Below are 20779 nucleotides of genomic sequence, written 5' to 3'. Positions count from 1 at the left end.
CCTTTTTATTTATATAGTAACTAAGTCTCAGGCCCTTAAATTTAGGTATTAAAGCTATTTTTTAAACTAACAATTTGTTTATCGTGATAGATCCTACCTTTGCACAAGATTTTATACCTCTGGATGAATAAGATTTCAAAGTTTGAAGAGCTATAGTTTGGTTTCTTGAGAACTTCAAAAACTTACCTAGTATCTACGAAAAAAAAACAATGACCCATTAGTTTTTTTGGGGAAACATGTGATGTGTATAAAGATATAAGGATGATCGGCAATTTTTTGTTACAGGGACGATATGATAATCTAATACGACAAGTATAGTGGAAACATAAAAAAATGAACGAATTTATGTACTTTAAGGTTGTGTTGTATATGCAACTGAAATTTGAAAGGTTGGTTAGGTTCAAGATAACATAACAGAATCTCATGTCCAACTTTGATGTCACTTTGAAAGTTACGTCTTAAATACATGGTTTTGAAAGGATATTCGAGATTCTTTTAATGTGTAAAAATAAAGGATTCTCTCAAACAAATGTTGTCAGGATGTAGTGTATGTTGATGACAAAAATGACCTCATGGGTCATTTCCTAATAAAAGTAGAGAACCCATCAACTTCAATGGAAGCAGAGTTGACACGATACTTAAACAAGCTGACAACTCCATATGATAAGGATTTTGATATTCTACTTTGGTGAAAACAAAACACATCCCGTTACATGATTATATCTCTAATGGCTAAAGTTATAATTTAATTATTTATATAATTTTTATAGTATTTATTATATTTTAACACTTTGTTGTTTATGTTGGTAGATGTTTTGATAATTCAAATTCCTATTGTGGCGTCTAAGGCAGATTTTAGTACAAGCAAGTCAAATATTAGATGCGTGTCGGACAAACTTGTCCACAAAAATAATACAGGTTTTGCTTTGCACCTAAGATTGGATAATAAAATCAAAAAGCCGATTGTAATTACACAACATTTAAGACGTTTTAAAAGATGATGATGTCACCAAAGGTAACAATTTCTTGTTATTACTTAATTACCAAACCTTTGATTATGCACTAACTTCCTACTTCATTCTATTTATGGTTTATATTAGAGTTGGAAGACGCGATAAACAATGGATATGAAAATGGGAAAGAGCTAATAGATATTACCGAGTAGTTATTTTGTATTTTGCTTTATTGGTTAATGGCTATTATTTGTAAGTGAACGTCGAAACTAAACTTGGTTATGGTTAATGTCTAGTTGGTATTTTAACTTGGAAATTGGAATTATATGAAAATATATGGATATGGTTAATGTTGAGTTGGTATTTTCTCATATGGATATGATTAATGTTTATATATGCAATTATGTACAATCATATTAATGGCATTCTTAATTACATATCTTTCATGTGAAATTACAAAATTAATGTCATAAGTCATTTGATGTCAAACAAATCAATGTAAAAATGTTTAGCAACCTACAAAATTACATCGGATTGCAAATAACACCAACCAAAGCACTTGACTAAATTTTTGTCAAAATCAGACAAAAATGTCAAGCAAATCAATATAAAAATGTTTGGCAACCTACAAAATTACATTGGAACGTTAATGTGGATTTTCTTACAAATGTTTTTTGTTGCCAGGCTAGTTAATTCGGACTTGAGACCAATGTTTTAAAAACCGGTTTTTTAGTTGAACCAGTACGGTGACCGGTTTCCGGTTCAACCGGTTTAACCGCCAAATGAACCGGTTTCTATATTTTTCATGTTTTCTCCTATTTTTCTATACATATATACATATATAAATCATGAATTTGATGTTTACAAGTTCAAACATTAATATATATATATATATATATATATATATATATATATATATATATATATATATATATATATATATATATATATATATATATATATATATATAAGTTATAGATAAATCCAAATACATTAAAATAACACATAACCATAAGTTTTAGTGTTTTACATCAATCCGTATATGTCAAAAAGAAAATAAAGTATAATACCGAAACTAAATATAGTTTTAGATGAATAAAAACACATCAAAAAACTTTATAACATTTACCATATGTTTTTATTTTGAGAAAACTAAATAGATATGAAAAAAATCACCGATGTTTATTATGTAAATGAATCTTTTTCATGTTTTTTTATTCGGTTTAACCGGTTCAACCGGTATATTTTGACCGGTTCAACCGGGTTTTTCTAAAAACCGGCCGGTTCAATCCGGTTTAGAAATCAATGTAAAATCGGTGATAGTTGAACCGCTCCCTCCCCCGGTTCCCGGTCCAACCGGTTCGACCGGCCGGTTCAAACTGGTTTTTAAGACATTGCTTGAGACAAGTAGTATCATTCATGCGTTGCATTTAGATTTTACCAAAAAAAGAAGTCCCTTGCATTTAATTAGACTTTATAAAAAGCTCTTTTTCACAATAGTTTTTGCAAAATAACTCTCCGTTATGGTTCCAAACACGCTTTTTTTTTCCGGTCACTACCTTCCAATTTCACATGATTCTCCCGTTTGACCAGAGACAAATCTAGATCAACGGCTTGACATCAGCAAACATACAGTGGTTCATATTCAGTGGATTGTGATTAGGACTAATGACATTGGACTAACACCCAAACTTTTTGACATTACATGGACTTTCTCTCAATCTCTCGTCTATTTAAAAGACATATACTCATCTCATCCTTGTTATCCAAAATAACCTAAAAAGTTTGCTAAGTTCATTGTACGTAGTAAAGTGCCATATGTAACAAACACATTATAAAGAACTTTTTACAAGTTAAAAGTTAAATGCAGTCAAGTGTCATATGTAACAAACACATCATAAAGCACTTTTACGCTTCAAATATATATAGACTTCTTTTCTAATCTTGATGGGGATTCGGATAGTTAAATAGTTACTCTTCCCGCTAAAAAAAAGAAAAAAAAAACCCTAATCTCATAGAATAAATTAATAAAGTTACCATAGGTCAAAATGCATCACTCCCCTTCTATACTCTACCTGAAAAGACCTACGGATTTTACAGATCTAACCTAAAATTAAGGATGCTTTACACCCAGGGCAGTGGATGCTTAAACAATAAAGAATAATCTACCTATATCTATGAAAAAAATTGAGCAATAGGTGGATGTACATTATGGCAGCATTACTCCACTAAAAATTTGAATTCTGGATTTTCTACGAGGGGAATAGTAGGTTTAATCTCTGCAAAATCCTTCTCATGGAAGAAGCCCATAAGATCATCAACTGAAAACGGTATGCTGCATACATGAAAAACAGCAGTTCAATCATTCTTGTTTAACATAATCATATAAAACTTTCCATAAAATCCCAGTGCACATATCCTAATGCACATTGGAATTGGAATTCGAATTAGGTCCCAATCTATATTTGAACTGAAACTCCAGAACCCTCCTTTGTTTTTTAACCCTTGCTGCATAATATGTTCAACAATATGAGTATCTACAGTTTAGTGTGTTTTATTGCTTACCTGGGATCGTCATTCAGCAAAAAGGAGTTATGTTCATTTGAGTCGTCATAGGAGTTACTTTTATCATGTGACATTTTCTTTTGCTTTTCCTCTTCCTCTTCTATTTTATTGTGTAAGGCAGTAATAACCTGTATACAGGTAAGAGGGTGATGAAGGGTCATCACGAACAAAACATAAAAGCAAAATGATAAACGAGTTTTATAGTTTTGTTCTTACTGAGGCATCTACGCCTGGAGTATGGTAATTGTCATCCCAGTAGTGTGTGCAAATTCTGTGAATTTGATAAATATTTAAAACCTGAAACAAAATTTGTCACTTGTTTATTCCCGAAAAATAAAGAAAATGTCATATAGATACTTAGTCAAATCATACATGAACATATAATCAGCAACAAGAACAAGGGGAGACTTACAGAGCATAGATCATTTGTGAGGTCATTGTAGGTAATTCTGGACTTTTGGTGTATGACCTGCACAATGTAAATGGTAAACTTCCAATTACGATGATAAGTTGTGTAAACATCAAAGACGACGTTTTTCACATTCACTAAGCCAGAATTTTGATACGTTGTACTGAACTCAGTCTTGTACTGATTTTGGCATGCATTGGACTAGGACTAAAATTAATGTCAATACGACAAAAGATACAACTATTTGTCCCACACAAAAATGTAAGGTGGGATAGGGGACTCTCTCGTTTGTGAAAATGACATGAATGCCCTCCTCATCCTCATCATGGAAAATAGATTTCCAATCCCGTCATTTACTTATTATGGCAATTTTCCATGACGAAGATGAGGAGGGCATTCACGTCATTTGCACAATCGAGAGACCAACAGAGAGTTCCTATCAAACCAAAAAAGTTGCAGTTTTTGTCCCTTTGACATCAATCCCAGACTCAGTCCAATGTACGTTGAACAAAGGACAACTGTTTTGTTATGTCCTCTAGTTACAAACGGGGCCTAAAGGAAGTTATACGGCCTATCAAATAAGGATTAAAAAGCATACCAATAATAAGAAAGTTTAAATTCACAGAATTATGATAGGAAGGAAATTGAAATTTAGAAAAGGTTTACATATCATTAAGTTTGCATTTTAGTGGTTTCTAAGTAACAATATATAGAAACATACCAAGAATCCAACTGCCTGCCTTACATGCTTAAGTTCATCCCATGCCGAGTCTGAGTACTGAGTTAGTGGAATTAGTTAGTTAGAACCACGAACTCTATATTCAACAAATATAGAAAGTGTCTAAACTAATGAATACCTCTTCTGTGACATGATTACACCATAGCTCTAACTCAGCTAACCCTGCTTTCACATATTCCCCATGACTGAAGGTGCATTTTTCTTTACGTAGAAGAAGGCTAAGGTTCCATAGAAAAAACAATTATAAACTACTAGTTGATAAAATAGGTTAACTTGGATACTTAGATTCATAGTATTCATAGATGACAGAATTTTAAAGATAATAAAATTGGAAGATGAACGAGTTGCTATCAAGAGCAGGTAAACTATCAGCTCTACCTGTTGAATAGTTGTACATTGATGTAAAAGAAAACTTGAGCAAAGATCTTCTGATCAAGAACACTTGGAACCTGAGATAATCATGTTTGATGAGATCAAAACATGAATAATAACATTATTAAAAAAAAAAGAAATAAGATCACATACGTTGTATTCTTCCAAAGTATGTAACATGCCATTCAGGCATTCAATGATGTTTTGCCAACGAAGAGATGGAGGAATGTGTTCGTCTGACGATTTTCCTGTCTGTTATGTTAGAAACATATAAAATCAGCACTATCACTTGCCATTTAATACAAAAACGCATTATAATTTCAAACAATCGATCCACAATTTAAACAAAAACACTAACGTTACCTCGATAAAATATCTGAGATGAGTTGACAATTCCTTCTTCAGATTGTCACGAACGATTCCGTATATTTTTTCAACATAAGCAGTTAGTTGTTGCTTGAAAAGTAAAGCTGGGTACTTTGCATCTACATGGCGCACTATTTCAAGGTCCGAATATGACGGGGATTTGCGAAAACTCTAGTAGATATCAATTACAAATTGGTTAATAAGCTCCATTGCAATTATTAAAAAGTTCATAATAAAAATCATTTATGAAGAAAATGGTTAAGTATAACTCAGTACTTGTGCCATTCTTCCAAATATTGATGTTGGCTGAGGAGGCCTGTGAGCACCTGCGCCAGAACTTAAAGTCTTCTGAAGCAAAAACAGCAATGAAGATGTGGCAGAGAGCCAATAAGACATATGCTTATTGTCTTCCTCTTTCTGGGAAAGACAATGCACAGACAACATGGAAGTTGATTTAGTTATTCAGTAACAGTTATAAATAATAAGTAAATGCCTCAAAATGCCCCAAACAAATACACTTGGAGTATTTGGTTTTTTTCTTTTCTTCTTTTGTTTTAGAATGTAGAAAAAGTGTGAGTTAAATTTAAATGTTCGGAGAGTGTGGGTGTAATTAGAGGGATTGGCTTGAGAGATTCGTCTATGTGATTGTAATGATTTATTGTATAGTGAATTGTTTTCTTTGGAGGCTTGTGGTTTCTCTCATGTTTTGGAGTTTTCCAAGTATATTATACTTTTCGAATTTTATCTATTATTTGTCGTTGGGTGGGTTGTTTGGAATCTTTGAGACCAATTTCCCAACAGGGACCCCAATATATAAGTATAAAAGCAATGGCAACAACTGTTGAAACTTCTGCATTTTGGAGAAACATGTTTATGTGTTCCTTGTAACATCTCACCTGTATTGCAGAACCAAACACGGTGATAAGTCGGTCAAATACATTAGTTTTTTCTTGTTCAAAAAGTTTCCAGTGGATAAGACTTTTGTATATGATATATGTGACAACTGGTTTTCCATTACTGAACCCAAGATCTTCTGTAGATACTTTTATAAGAATATCAACATTTTCCTGTACCATAGACATATAGAAACATAAAAATTCAGTCATGTTGTTTTATAAAAAAATATCGGTTATGTTATGTTACTGAGACACATACACGCTGCTTGTCAATAGCTGATTGCCTCAGTGAACTATCAAATCTCTTCATAGGTGTTCCACTTTCCTGTAAATTATGGAATTGTCTTTTAAATTATCTAAGTAATGTATATAAGACACCTTTTGGAAAGTTATAAGGATTGGATCTTCCGACTTACAATGTTACCATTCTCTGGACCCTGAAAGGTTATGATAAATAAAATAAGGAAAATATTTTTACAAAAAGTATATATAAGGTTGTTATATTATACACTGTGGCATGTTAATTTACCTTAGATGAGAATGAAAAACGTCCCGACATCCTTTTCGAATTTGATGAATTCATTAGTCTTCGTCTCATAATTTGCTCCTCGGCCTCCATCTCGATTATTTTTTCTTGAAGACTAAAGCATGAAATTAGTTACTACTTTAGCTTCAGATAGTCAAACATAGTCAAAGTATATTGCTTTAATAACCTTTGCACTGTGAGTTTCATCTCAATTATCCTTTCTTCTGCTTCTGTTGCCTGCTTTAATCTCTCTTCACTTAATTTGTTGCTCTCTTCATACTTCTTTTCTATTTCATCAACTTTCTGTTCCAGTGAACTTACTGTGCCCTGCATTTTTCCCAAACAAGAAATCAAGAATTTCTGGTGATCAGGGCACATTTATAAAACTAGAAAATTAATTTGTATGACTTGATAAAAATCTACCTTGAGCTCTTGATTTTCAGTAGTGAGCTTATCGACTACCTCCTTGTTTGAAGCTCCATCAACTTCACGAAATTTTTCAAGTTCCAACTTTGCAGCTTCTCGTTCCTTCGAAAGCAGTTCTTGTGTTTGTTGAGATTGAACTTCCATTTCTTTTAAAGCATTCTCAAATTTCGCATGTTCCTGATTTTTACTTTCCTCCAAATCGGACTACAAAAAAAAAGTAAATGAAATGATAAGAAAAACAACAGAAAAGTTCATCCCATATTTTCTGTAATCTACTCAATTTGGTAGTTACTCTAATGCGCTTCTCCACTTGTAATCGCCAGGTCAGCTCTTCAACTTCCTTTTCGAGTTTAGATTTGGCTTCTTGTAGAGCACCAGTTTCCTTTGCAGCCTGTAGAGGAGAAAGTATTCATAAGCTTGCAAAAAATAAATTAAATTAGGATTTAGAAAAATGAAAGATGGTTACCATTTTAAGTTTCCTTAGTTCTTTCCGTGCGAGTCTTGATCTCCAGAAAGACTGAGTCTTTATTGCTGCTTTCCTCAGTTTACAATAACGGACGCGGGCCACATATTGTCGACATTGTCTCTGAAAGTTACCATAGATTGTGTATCATTTAAATAAAAAATTATCATAAAAAAATTTATATCATATACTTCAATAATAATTCTGACACGCATAGTTGAGGTGATCGCAAATAAAAGTCTATTGTAGGGATAATTAATTACAAGTGTTAAAAGCAAGAAATAGCAATATACTTTTATCTAATTGTTTATTATAACATCCTACTGTTAGTATAGTTTAGTTATGTTTATAATTATCCTAATCTAGAGGGTACCTATGTGTAATATTTATCTCTATATATAGAGATATCTATGTACATCATATCATACAATCAACATACAAGATACCGTGGGTTCATTATGGTTCATGCCGACACCTTTCATCGTATTGTTCATCAATCTTTTGCCAATAGTCATGGCCTACTCGACAGTTTCAGCATAACAAAGAAAACCTCCCAAAACTCCCACAAGTTTGCCTTGACACTTGGCCCAGCCAACTATGGTTACTGGAAGGCCATGATTCACCCATTCCTCCTTACACTCTTACACCTACAAATGCCATTGTTATCCCAAATCATATGCAATGATGCACATGTTCATATGTTGACTATTTCAACCATCTCTGAAGCCTCCTTCCATCATGTCAATAGTGTAGCTGCTCGAGATCTTTGGTTATCCTTACAACAAACACATGAACCTCACTCATCTTCTAGAGAATATACCTTGAGTTGAAAGGGGAATTAAAAATCGACGTCTATTTGAATCATGTACCAGAATATGTTGTTGTACTTGTTGCTATTGGTGGACCTATTTTAAAGCATAAGATCTAGTTGTGCTTACCATCTCTTGTCTTCAAGAAGAATACAACGGTCTAAAATCCACCAACATTGTGCGGCAATCCCTATTTCATTTAGTGAGCTACAAGCCCTATTCAACAATCATGATTACATGTTTAGGAAAACTTGTGCTTCCTCCCCATCTACCCCATGCAAGCTTTTCATACCACTAGCAACAATCTTGGTGACTCTCTTGGATCCTTCTTCTTTATGGCTTCTCAACTAGGTCTTATTGTCTCCATCCTTGGTTTTCAGTTGGTGCCTACCCTGCCTTCTGGATTAGCACCCTCCACCCTTCAAGCTTCCTACAGCTATCAACAACCCAACAACAACAAATATGGTAATCACAGATATGGAAACTATCGAGGAAAAAAATCAGGGTCGAGGTGATGATCGACAATTCAATTGGGTCAACAATGAAAACACAGTTTATCGTACTTGCAATATTTATTCGTACCAAGCCCACTTCCAATTTTGATAGTCGTGCCTTCTTTTTTTCCTCCAGGACTTGGTTTCCGGACACCAAAGCAAACAGTCATGTCATGCTTGACTTAGGGCATTCACATTCCATTGATCTCTAAGGAGTTCAATGGATTGCCACATCAACATTTCACTTTTTATTCAACTATACTCTTTAACATCCACACACCATTGAATCCTACAAAGTTTAATGGATTTCTATATTTGGTTTGAAATTTAATTGAAAAGGAAAAGATTAAATCCATTGAACCAATCAATGATCATGCAACTCTCTCATTCAACTCTCATCCATGTCATCACTCACACTCCATTAAACTTCTATTCAATCCTAATTATCATCTATTCAACTCTTATTAAACCCCCATTGTGGATGCTCTTAGCAAGCATTGATCACTTGCAAGCCAAAGATGGTAATGTCGCTCTCCATGTTGGTGATGGTAAGGGACTTATATTTTATACTAGTTCCTTAATATTTCACTCACCACACAAAATCTTCTTTTTGTTCAAACAAAAGTTCCTGTTAATCATGACTTTTTTGAAGTCCGTTTAACTTTTTTTGTTTTGAAGGATGATTCTACATGCTCTCCCTTACTCATGGGCCCGACGAACATTGTTTCTATTCAATTTATCTTCCTTGGCTTCATTCCATCCACAAAGTCATTTTTTCTGTTGTTCATGCTCATGTACTCTCTGCCACATGCATCTTGGCATCCGTTTTTTATACCTCTTGTCAAATAGGAAAATTGTGAACTTCCTTTACCCGTTTCTTCTTTTCGAAGCAATAAATTTTAAATTTGACGTATTGTGACGTTTGAGACCATGCACCTACTTTATCTTTTGATGGTCATCTATGCTTTTATGTTATGTGTTGATCATCATTCGCAATACATGTAAAATTTTCCAATCGCTTAACAATGAGATGTCTATAACACTTTCAGACTCTTTATTACCATGGTTGAATGCCAATTCATAACTAAATGTAAAAAAGTTCAAACTGATTTGGGCGGGGGTTGAATTTTGCAATCCCCCTCTTTTTCTCATCTCTTGGAATTGTTCACCATAGATCGTGTCCTCATACCAATGAGAAAAACGGATTTGTTGAATATTGTCATTGATACGTCGTTGAAACAGGCCTCACACTACTTGTTGAATGTCCCTCTGCGTTTTTGGCATCATGTCTTTCATACAACCGTCTTTCTAAATTACATGTCGTCTCGTACATAGACACCCAAGTCACCCTTTGAACATCTCTTTAATCGGCCCAGTCTACTCGTTTCTTTGGTTATTCAGATGTGACTGCTTTCCCCATCTTCGGTCATACAATTGCCACAAGATGGATTTTTGATCCGCTCATCTATCTTTCTCGGGTATAGTCCTTCACATCATGGCTAGCATTGTTTTGACTTATCTACGAAGCAACTTTACATTGTTTTCCATATCACTTTGCTGAAGACAACTCCCCCTTTATAATTAATCAAACACAAACTTCACCCTTACTTACAACCTACAAACTCCCTTACATCTCCTTGGAAACACCTCACATTTTGCCTTTACCGGATTCCCCTAAACCTAATCCTTAAAACTAGCCTATTGTGGGTCTTCATCGCCTATCTTTATTCCGCTCGGTACAATAATGCCCTCAATTATCGTTTCTCCATTACTGATTTCCATAACTCAACCATTATCCTCACTACCACTACCCTTATTTTGACGTCCTTCTCATCTTTGACAAAATCCCAACAACATGTTCCTTTCAACCAATCCTCTCATAATGTCAGTATCTCTCCCACTCCGCTCACAGAGCCTACTTCCTTTATCATCACCAACAAATACCCCGAGGGGCGCAAGATAGCCAAAAAGTATTTTGTTCTTATTACAAATGGCACCTATTCTCTACTCTCTAGTTCCCCATGTCCTTAACACTAATGTTGTTGATTGCAAGTGGGTTACAGGTTAAAACAGAACAAAGGGATGATTTCACTCGGTACAAAGCCAAGTTCGTTGCTAACGATTCGGATAACAAGACCGATCCTTCATTCTTTAACTTCCAATGTAAAGGAACCCACCTATATATGTTGGTATATGTTGATGACATGACACCAACATCACCGATAATAGCATGGCGGCTATCAACCACATTGTTCATCAACTAGGCCTTTTCCATTAAAGACCTCAGGTCGCTTAACTACTTATTGGGTCTTAAAACTGTTTCTTACAGCTCAAATGTCATACTTTCCTAAAGGAAATACATCTTGGAAATTTTACAATGTGTTGGCCTTTCTTAGTCCAAACCCATATAAACTAGGTAGTCTAGTTTAGATCTTTGAAAGTATAATGTCCTAATAATAAAAATTACAAACTTATAATTGGGTAGATTTTCCAATGTACAACGCCTTAATAAGAATAATTTTGTATGTAATAGAAATAAATTACATTAGGATGCTATAATAGATAGATAAACTAAAGTATGTTGCTATTCATACATTTTTTAGCTAATTAGACTTTTCTTACTTTAATCCAAGGTTATTTTATTTCCTAATATAAAGATCATATATCCCTGTAAATTAGAATAGAGATTGTAAATCTTTCTAGATTAGGTAATGGTTATTTAATTTCTTGATTTCACATACATGAATGTATATTAGAGTCACAATATTGTTTCCTTATTTGTTGATCATGTGGCCAAATATAGATGACGCTATAAAACACTTGGGTTAGTATGCATTTATAATTTGACAAGCCTCGTTCTAAGCCTAATACAAAAAGAAAAGGGAAAAAAAAAAAAGTAAAGATTTGATAGTCATGGTACGAATTCCAAAATACCTGAAGAATAATTGCTGCGTCTTCTGTCTTTTTATTTCGATATTCATTACGCGCAGCCATTCCACGTATTGCACTTTGAATATTAATAGCTGAAGCGGATAAAGTTTTGTAAGCTTTCCTCTTAATAAACATGCGTCCATCTTTCTGAAGTTTAACAGAAGCAACGTCTCTCCTTCTGTTCTCATAACGGTTGCGTCCAATTTGTCCTGAAGTTATTTATTAAAACATTTACTTTATTAAGGTTAAACATGCAAGTTCTCATTTTTACATATACGGATGATACACCGGTTTATACCTCTACACACAGCTTGTATATGTATTGATGATTGTTTTAATGAGTTGTACTTCTTTTGTGCAGAATGGGTAAGAAATTTTCTCTGGACTTTGCTAGCAGATCTTCCTAAAACCTCACTTCTTCGAGCATCTAGTTCTGCCATTTGACCAGCTCTAAGAAATACTTTTGTTTTACCAATCTGCAAAAATATTGTCATGTCATGTCATATTAAGAACACATAAAATATAACATTGGCCATAAATATTTTAAAAGTTTATAAATAGGTCCCAACTAGCTTTATTTATTTATTTAATCTATACATTTTTAGATTATTTCATGAAACAACATAAAAAAAAAAAGAAAAAAAAATACCTATACCTAATTATAGCAATTAGTTTTTTTATACTAGTACATGGGGATGGGGCCAGTTTTATATTTTTCATTTTATAAATAAAATTTTCACAAAACATCTTTACTTTTTTTTTATAAAATTAAAAATGAAATTAATATGGGAAAATTGCAGGAAATAGCAAGGTACTTTATTTTCTATCAATATAGGCAATGTACCTTATTTTTATCCATAGTAGCAACATACTTACATTTCTAAGCCAGTAATAGCAATATGTAATATGAAACTTATAAAATTACTTTATTTATATAATAGCAGCATACTTATATTCCTATCCTTGTAATAGCAATGTGCTTAAACTTCATTACCAATATTGACCATAAAATATAGTATGTAGTCTAACAACAATAAGCTATTTAAAAGTGTCAACTTACATATTGCTACTTTGGGTAAATAAATGAAAGTACAATGATATTATTGGTAAATATATGAAAGTGCATTACTATTATGGTTAAAGAAATGTAAGTACATTGCTATTATCAGTAAAAAATAAATATATTCTCGACATTCGTAATGATAGTAAATTACATTGCTCTTTTCTGCAATTTTCCCAATTAATATCAATAATGTTCAATATTGATCTCATTTCAAACATATTAACAATATATCTTTAATGGTCTAATTCGTTGTATACTGTATTGTGTATTATTATGTAAGTAAAAACTTTTAAATAACACAAGATAGGATAAATGAATGATTAACTCATTTGTTGTGGGCCTCATGAAAAAGGAGGGTAAGGTACCTGATAACCTTGAAGATTTGCCTTCTCTATAAGCAACTTTGAAGTCTTGATATCATCATCGCTATAGGATGAGATGCGAATCAATACAATAGATACTAAAAAAGGAATGATATTTAGAAAAAAAAATGTTTATACAACTATACAAGTACCTTTTTTTTGCAATTTCAGGTGCAAATATTTTGAAGCGGCTAATAAATTCTTTAAAAGGTTTGCGAGTAGGAAATCCAGCCATACTGATCCTAATTGCCTCCATAACTCCCTGTAATGACATAAATGATCACTTTCTGAACATGTATATGCATATGATAGATTATATTTTGGAGGTGTTAACTTACACCACAACGTAGTTGTTGAAGTATGTTTTGATTCTCGAAGATAGAAGGCTTTAAAAGATTGTTGGGTTTCACACAACGAATGTAATGTGGCTCCGTGTGACTCAGTGTCTCAAGCAATTGTGTTAATTGTGACTGCAAATATTTCACATTAGAAATTAAACTGAACAGAAAGAAGTAGATTGGTGTATTAAATAAATTAAATAGGGTTTTTCACTATTCGGATAAAAAGGAATTGTACAATTAGACAATCTGGATTAGACTATGGTTCGGATATTTGGATTTCTGAATTAGTTTGGACCAAAACCGACTAAATACTTTGGATTTCAGATTGCTTTTGGTTCCCAAAATGAGAACCAAAGAGGCCAAAAAACTGAATATCATATTTATTTATATAAATATATTTTAATTATGTATAATTTCAAAAACCAAATAATCAGTTGTTTGAATACTTGGTAATTTTTTATTATTCAGGAAGTTACTAGATAAATAAACAGAAAAAGTAAGAGATATTTTTAAATTAAAAATATGTATGCAAAAATATTATGTTAACCTTGTTTGGAATGTCTCTTAATTAGTCTTCAAAACGGAATCTGTGAAAAATAATCCAGTCGAATTGTAATTTGGTTGGTTCAGATCAGATTTTAATTTAGTTTGAACTATTTGGATCCAAATTTTGAAAACCGAAATCGATTCGATTCACTTGATTGGATCAGTTTAAACTGATCCACTGAAACAAACACCCCTAAAATTAAGAAAATTATACCTTAAACCGTGAACCTATTGATGAAAACTTTGATGTTTTGGATGACTCTTCTGCTAGAGGTGGGAATAAATTTGACACAAAGGTGCACTTTGAAGCACTTAAAAGTGCTTGTTGTTCTGCAACAACATAGTCCTTGTTTTTATCCAAGAAAAACTCGGTTTGATATGTGACCTGAAATCAGAATTTATTTTTAAAATATATAAAAGAGACACTTATTAATTATTGATATCACCATGTTGGATAAAGGGAAGTAAAAATACATACCTCACCAGCATAATGGTCAATGGTAAATGCTGAATTAGAAAGCTTTGGCTTTTGAAAACGTTTATTATCCTTGAATGTTTGGTAAAGCTTTTCAGCAAAGGTTTCATGTGTAGATCTTGGAAACATGCTGCATATATAAGTTACACATTTAAAGGTTAATTCTAGAAATGAAAAGACTACAGAAACATATAAAAATTACAAAAAGGTCTACATACCAAGCCTCATCCAAAAGAGCAAGGATTCCTCCAGGTTTCTAAAGCAATCAAAAACTCAGTTAGAATAACAGTAACATTCTCAAAGCACAATCCAATATTAAAGATCTTCTAAATTAGACCTTCTCAATGAGATCTAGAATATCTTGATTGTCCACAAACTCTATGTAACTCCAATCGATTTGCTCTTTGGTATATTCTTCTTGCTCCATCTTAAAAACATGCTGATGAAATGAAATTGATACACCCAAAATCATATCAGATTATTATGGTTGCTTCATAAACTAACATCTCCACTGAATAATTAATAGTTTTTATTTTATTTGACAAACCTGATTAAAATGTTGCTGAAGTTTCTCATTAGTCAGATTGATACAAAATTGCTCAAAACTGCATTGGGTCGTTATTAATTGAGTTAAAATAGTATTCAAAAACATCAAGATGATAAATCCAGCAAGAAAATATTACATCAAAAAAATATTTGTTATGCTCTGCCACAAATACACAGTTAGCAGGATATATAACATGATAGATCAGAAATTAAACTTAGGAGTTGTTAAAAAAAAAAAGAAATATGAGTTCCATGTAAGGATTTATTAATTAATAATATTTATCATGCTCTGCCACAGATACACAGTTAGGCTTCGCTATTTTCTAAATACAAAATTATTTATATGATACATTAGGAGGTTATCTATTTATAGCTACTAAAATCCTAATTCAAAAATAAGCACTTATCCTAATGCTATGTTTATCTCTAAAGATCAAAGCTAGTTAATAAAGCGACTCCAAACTAGCTGGATAAAAATCAAATTACTCAAAACAAAATTCTATAAATGATCTTACACTCCCCCTCAAGATGGATATATAGATCAAACATATCCACCTTGCTCTTCATTGTGTTGAACTTGATTCTTGATAGAGATTTGGTGAGTATATTGGCCACATGAAAATTTGTTGACAATGCCCACTATAAAATCGTTATCCGGCCTTATATGGGACAAATGGATTAAGTTGTTGACCAGTCGTTGGTATCTCCCTTTATCGACAAATAAGTCAAACATGTATTTCCTTTGGGATTTCTGCAGGTTTACATCTTAGTAGGCTGGTTTCTCTCAATAAGTCAAACATGTATTTCCTTTGTGATAATAACATTCCATGCCTAGACCTAGTAATCTCCATCCCCAGAAAATACCTTAACTGACTAAGATGTATAATTTTGAATTCCTTTCCTAAGATGGCTTTTATCTTATCGACTTCTTATGAGTAGTTGTCGGTCAGGATGATGTCATCAACATAGACAACCATAATTGCCTTATGTCCATCATATGAGTGTTATAAAATTGGGTAGAGAAATTGACAGGATTAAAGACAAACTTCTCGAGCATGTATCTTCCAAGATTTATACCGTACACTTTCTTGAAGTATTTGAATACTTAATCTTGATATTTAAAAGGATTAAGCACAAAAGTTTTATATAGACGTAGCGGGTAATCGAACAGCAAGTTACGCCACAACCCCTTTTTGGATAGCAAAACTAATTCTTTTAAAAACAACATACAAAGATCTTGGGGTCAAATCATTACTATGTATGACCGTTGGAGTTTAGACTCTATTGAGGAGCTCCTCAACATCTGGCTCAAGGAAACCGAAAGTATCAAATGCAAAAGGTATAAATGTGAGTGTTGATTTTTCATGCACGCTTTCTCATGTTTTGCCACTTTGTATGAGGCAACTTTTAAAGCAACTTGCCCCACAGTGAAAACCCCACTCCCCAAACTCTCAAGATGGGAAACCCCTATTAGATCCACACATGTGTGCTTCCCTCCGGCACCCAAAAACTAAAACATCAGTTGGTGTAAGTGTTTGATCTTCCTTCCAACGGGTCAGTCAGAAAGTTCACAAGTGCATCTTTCTTGGAAGAAACCCAGACACATCTAAATATATTGAAAAGAACATCACTAACAAGAACATGTCGGTACTTGAAACCTGGGAACTCTTTACAATGAACTTGATGCTCCCCAAAGGAGTCCAAGCATGCGTTGCGACAAACAAGGCATGTCTCATCAACCGGAAATAAAGGTATCAGAAAGGCGATACTTGAGGATAGCATGATGCTCCACAGGCGACATATGCTGACCAATACCATCAATAGGAATAATCATAATAAAATCCTTACAATGTGATGCCCCTGCTGTACACATACCTTTTGATGACCTATGTGAGTTTTTTGAACCAAGATCCTAGAGAGCATTTGAGCCCATAACATGACTTTTGTAACTTACATACATGGTCTTGGTTCCTCAGTGTTTCATGTCCCAAAGGGACATCCATGTGGACCTCTTCTTCCAATTCTACATTGAAAATGCATTTTTAACATCAAGTTGGTAATGTCGCCGATCAAGAACTTTAACCTCATTCATCACTGCCATAGTCCACTCTGTTTAGGCAAGTAATTTTTGTATAGAGAAGGGGTCTAACAGAGTGTCGTGGATGCTTGGATAGCTCTAATATTTTGTAGTAAAACAAAGTAGGATTTTTATTGAAAATATAAGCACGGAAATTTTACAAATACATGAAATTTACATGACCTAACCTAAAATGACAAATCATAACATCATTTTCTTGTAAAGTGTTGTCAGAATTGGTTTGGGGAATTCGATTTTTTTTCTAGCTAAGAGGTTTAGTGATTACGAGATGATAGTCAGGCAAGTTCAATCATTCAGTTTACAATGAATCTTCCAAAATGTTTTTGTGTACAGAAGATCACACGAGGGGCATCTATTTTATTAATTATGGTAACGTCGTTTATAAACTTTTTTGGAGTTTGGAAAGCATGTGGGCGACATAGATTAATCATTGGTTGTATTTTGTGAAGTTCCCATGAGGACTTTTCTATGATTTCTTCTCATCTTACATCAGAGAATATGTCTCCTGAAGGTTTGAAAGTTGTTTGATGCCAAGATTCTCCCTCGAATCATTCGATTCTCCTAGATGAAGATCTTGTAGCAGACTTTAAGACTCAAAGATGGTGACTTGTTGTCTATGTTTGAGAAGATCTTGTTACTAAACTAACCCTAATTCTATTCTTATCTCTAAAGATAAACCTGACTAATAAAATGACCCCTAACTAACTGGATGATAATCAAATTACTCAACACGAGTTATCTATAAACTTCTATGAAAACCAAAGGCTTTCAAGCAGTGGTCTGCAAGAAATAACCTGTTCATATGATGAAAACAAAAGCGTACCAGTTAAGCACCTGTTTGTCTTGAAACTTTCGAATCCATAGATGTCCAGAACTCCAATCAAGGATTTTGATTCGGGATCTTGACCAATTGACTCATTAATCCTTCCTACAATCCTGATTCACACAATATAAACATCTACTATAAACCAGACCAAAAAAATTAAAGAACATGATTATTATACAATAACAATCATCCATTCAGATGAAGCATACCAGTCAAATAGCCTTGAATAAACAATTTTTGCCAAAGCATCTCTATTCACAGCTGCAGCAATTGGATCAAGAGACTTTTTTATGCTCTCATCACGCGTTACAATTACACGCTTGCAGAAGGAATCTTCAAGAGCCTCTAAATCACACCTATTAGGAAGTACAATGAGATATATAATGAACACATTTTGTATGGAACTAAAATAAACTAAATAAGGAAAAAAAAGAAAAAGAAAAACTAGTTACTTGAAAAGTTCAGCTGCAGTTTTCATATGAAGCTTAGATTGATCGTCTTTAGGTTTAGATGAATCTGGTTCGTTGCCTTTAGTAAACTCAATATTTCCTAAATGGAGAATTGCAGCCACAATACGGAATATCGCCTCCTATAAGAAGAAAGAAATATGTACTTAATGTTTTTTAATCAGGTGACTTTATGAATATTAAACAAAATATATTAGTACCTGTTCATCATGAGTGATACCAACAACATCCATAGCCTTTCTTGTAGCAATATACTCTTTAGCCTCATCCACTCCAGTCAATTCAAAACAATTTGTTTGATTAAGGTAATGAAATGACTTAGCCTTTCCCAATTTATACTTTTCAGTCACCTGAAATGATGCAATAACAAACCGATTACAAATGGAGCAAATTAATTCCTAAACATCAAAACAACAATTAAACTAATTACATTTACCTCAGTAGGTGCAGCGCAGATCATGTAAAAACAATGGTAATTTCTCTCAGGATCCGAAACTTGACAAACACGTGATCTTTCCAGCAAATATGTTCTTATAGCAGCTCCAGATATTTTCCCACGTTCATTAAATTGAATCTCCACAAACTTACCAAAACGACTTGAATTATTGTTTCTAACAGTTTTTGCATTCCCAAATGCTTCTAAAACAGGATTTGATTCAAGAACTTGTTGTTCCACACTCCTTTGTCCTGGAGCTGGAGGTCGACCTCCCATATATGCAAGATACTGCATAAGATTTTTTGTGCTTTCTGTTTTTCCTGCTCCACTTTCTCCACTAACAAGAATGGATTGACTTATTCCCTCATTAACCATTTGCCTGTGAATCATACAATACATTCATCATTCATTCATGAATACAACATTTTTTGGGCATTAGTAATACATAATTATGTAATTAAGAAGAAAACATATACTACTACATGCCTGTATGAAGAATCGGCAATAGCATAAGGATGTGGGCTCAGTTCCCCAAGACCTGCACCTTTGTATTGTTCCATCATATGTTTGTCATATAAATGAGGTAATCTTTTGAAAGGGTTCACAGCTATCAATATATTGCCTGTGTAAGTCTGGAAAACAAGAACATAGGTAAATTTTATATACAAGTTTTAAAGGGTTGTTTATAACGAAATTGACACATATATATACTTACGTAAATTTCATCCATATTGTATCGACTTTTTAAATTCTGAAGAACACCAGGCTCATGGAGATAAGCAAGTTTTGTCATATCATCTACTCCACATGGAGGAGCTTCAGGATCTTTAGGATGTACATGGGCTGAAGTAGTGACAACCTACAAGATATAAATGTGTCAAGAAACCATGAAAATACATTGTAAGTAATTAAGTATATTGTTTTTCTAAATGTCATTCATATAACATGCAGCAAGAAAAAAGAAAAAAAGAAAAAAACTTACATCTTTTCCTGATGAAAGCTTTATCTTAATATCTGCACCTTTGATTTCCACAACATCACCATCAATCCAAGCTATCTCAGGATCCTCAACCCAAACTTGAGATCCAACTATTATATTGGATGCAACAGCCTGCATGATAAAAGCTTTCTGATAAGGGAATCACATTCTTTTATCTACTTGAGTAGATTGACTGTCCATATATATTTCGTGAGCATTAGGTAATAATGTGTGTATAGCTTTTGAATGCAGTATGCAATATACGCCTGGAGAAGGGAATGCATATAGTAACAACCACAACTATCAATTAGCAGAATAGTGATTAGCACATCAGTGACTTCTATACGATGCAATGCAAACTTGTGGAATGTCATTACGCTTCCATACTCATGAATGATGATCCAAAAGCTTAGAACGCCATGGGGAACATCAACATAAGATTAAGCAATAATGATGGTGACGATGATGAATAAAAACCCTTACCATTTCGGAAAATGACCAAAATCCAAAGCAGAAAAACCCTAATCTTCCTTCTTCAAAGCAGCAAGGTCGGCAAAAACCACCCTAGGTTTCCTTGCTTGGATAATCTGACAATGTACGCAAATGTAGAAAGATCTAATAATATCCGGATAGCTCAAAGTCTGCTTAGTGTTAATCAAATCCTAATTGAATCGATAACAACGTAGAAATC

The 20779-nt window shown here is 33.4% G+C and overlaps 1 protein-coding gene across 1 annotated transcript; it reads right to left on the bottom strand.

Moving 5' to 3' along the window:
* Positions 1 to 2415: 2415 nt before the first annotated feature.
* LOC111880048 (myosin-6) lies at positions 2416 to 20226 on the bottom strand. Its single transcript, XM_052768390.1, has 35 exons — positions 20092 to 20226; positions 19825 to 19968; positions 19596 to 19741; positions 19110 to 19488; positions 18874 to 19023; positions 18659 to 18795; positions 18416 to 18562; positions 18215 to 18316; positions 15284 to 15341; positions 15074 to 15175; positions 14955 to 14992; positions 14740 to 14866; positions 14476 to 14646; positions 13713 to 13844; positions 13527 to 13636; positions 13378 to 13438; positions 12248 to 12425; positions 11953 to 12158; positions 7719 to 7838; positions 7545 to 7643; positions 7250 to 7456; positions 7014 to 7153; positions 6850 to 6941; positions 6717 to 6778; positions 6560 to 6625; positions 6301 to 6471; positions 5681 to 5821; positions 5393 to 5575; positions 5192 to 5290; positions 5045 to 5115; positions 4785 to 4884; positions 4649 to 4705; positions 3931 to 3987; positions 3519 to 3595; positions 2416 to 3288 (listed from the first exon to the last, which is right to left on the bottom strand). Exons 1-35 carry the CDS (start codon positions 20224 to 20226, stop codon positions 3174 to 3176), a joined length of 4380 nt encoding a protein of 1459 aa, XP_052624350.1. The 3' UTR covers positions 2416 to 3173.
* Between the last annotated feature and the right edge of the window lie 553 nt (positions 20227 to 20779).

This window comes from Lactuca sativa, chromosome 2, assembly GCF_002870075.4.
Source record: "Lactuca sativa cultivar Salinas chromosome 2, Lsat_Salinas_v11, whole genome shotgun sequence".
Taxonomy (NCBI): Eukaryota; Viridiplantae; Streptophyta; class Magnoliopsida; order Asterales; family Asteraceae; genus Lactuca; species Lactuca sativa.
Note: the sequence above shows the minus strand (reverse complement) of the source record. Positions and strands in the feature narration are given on the sequence as shown.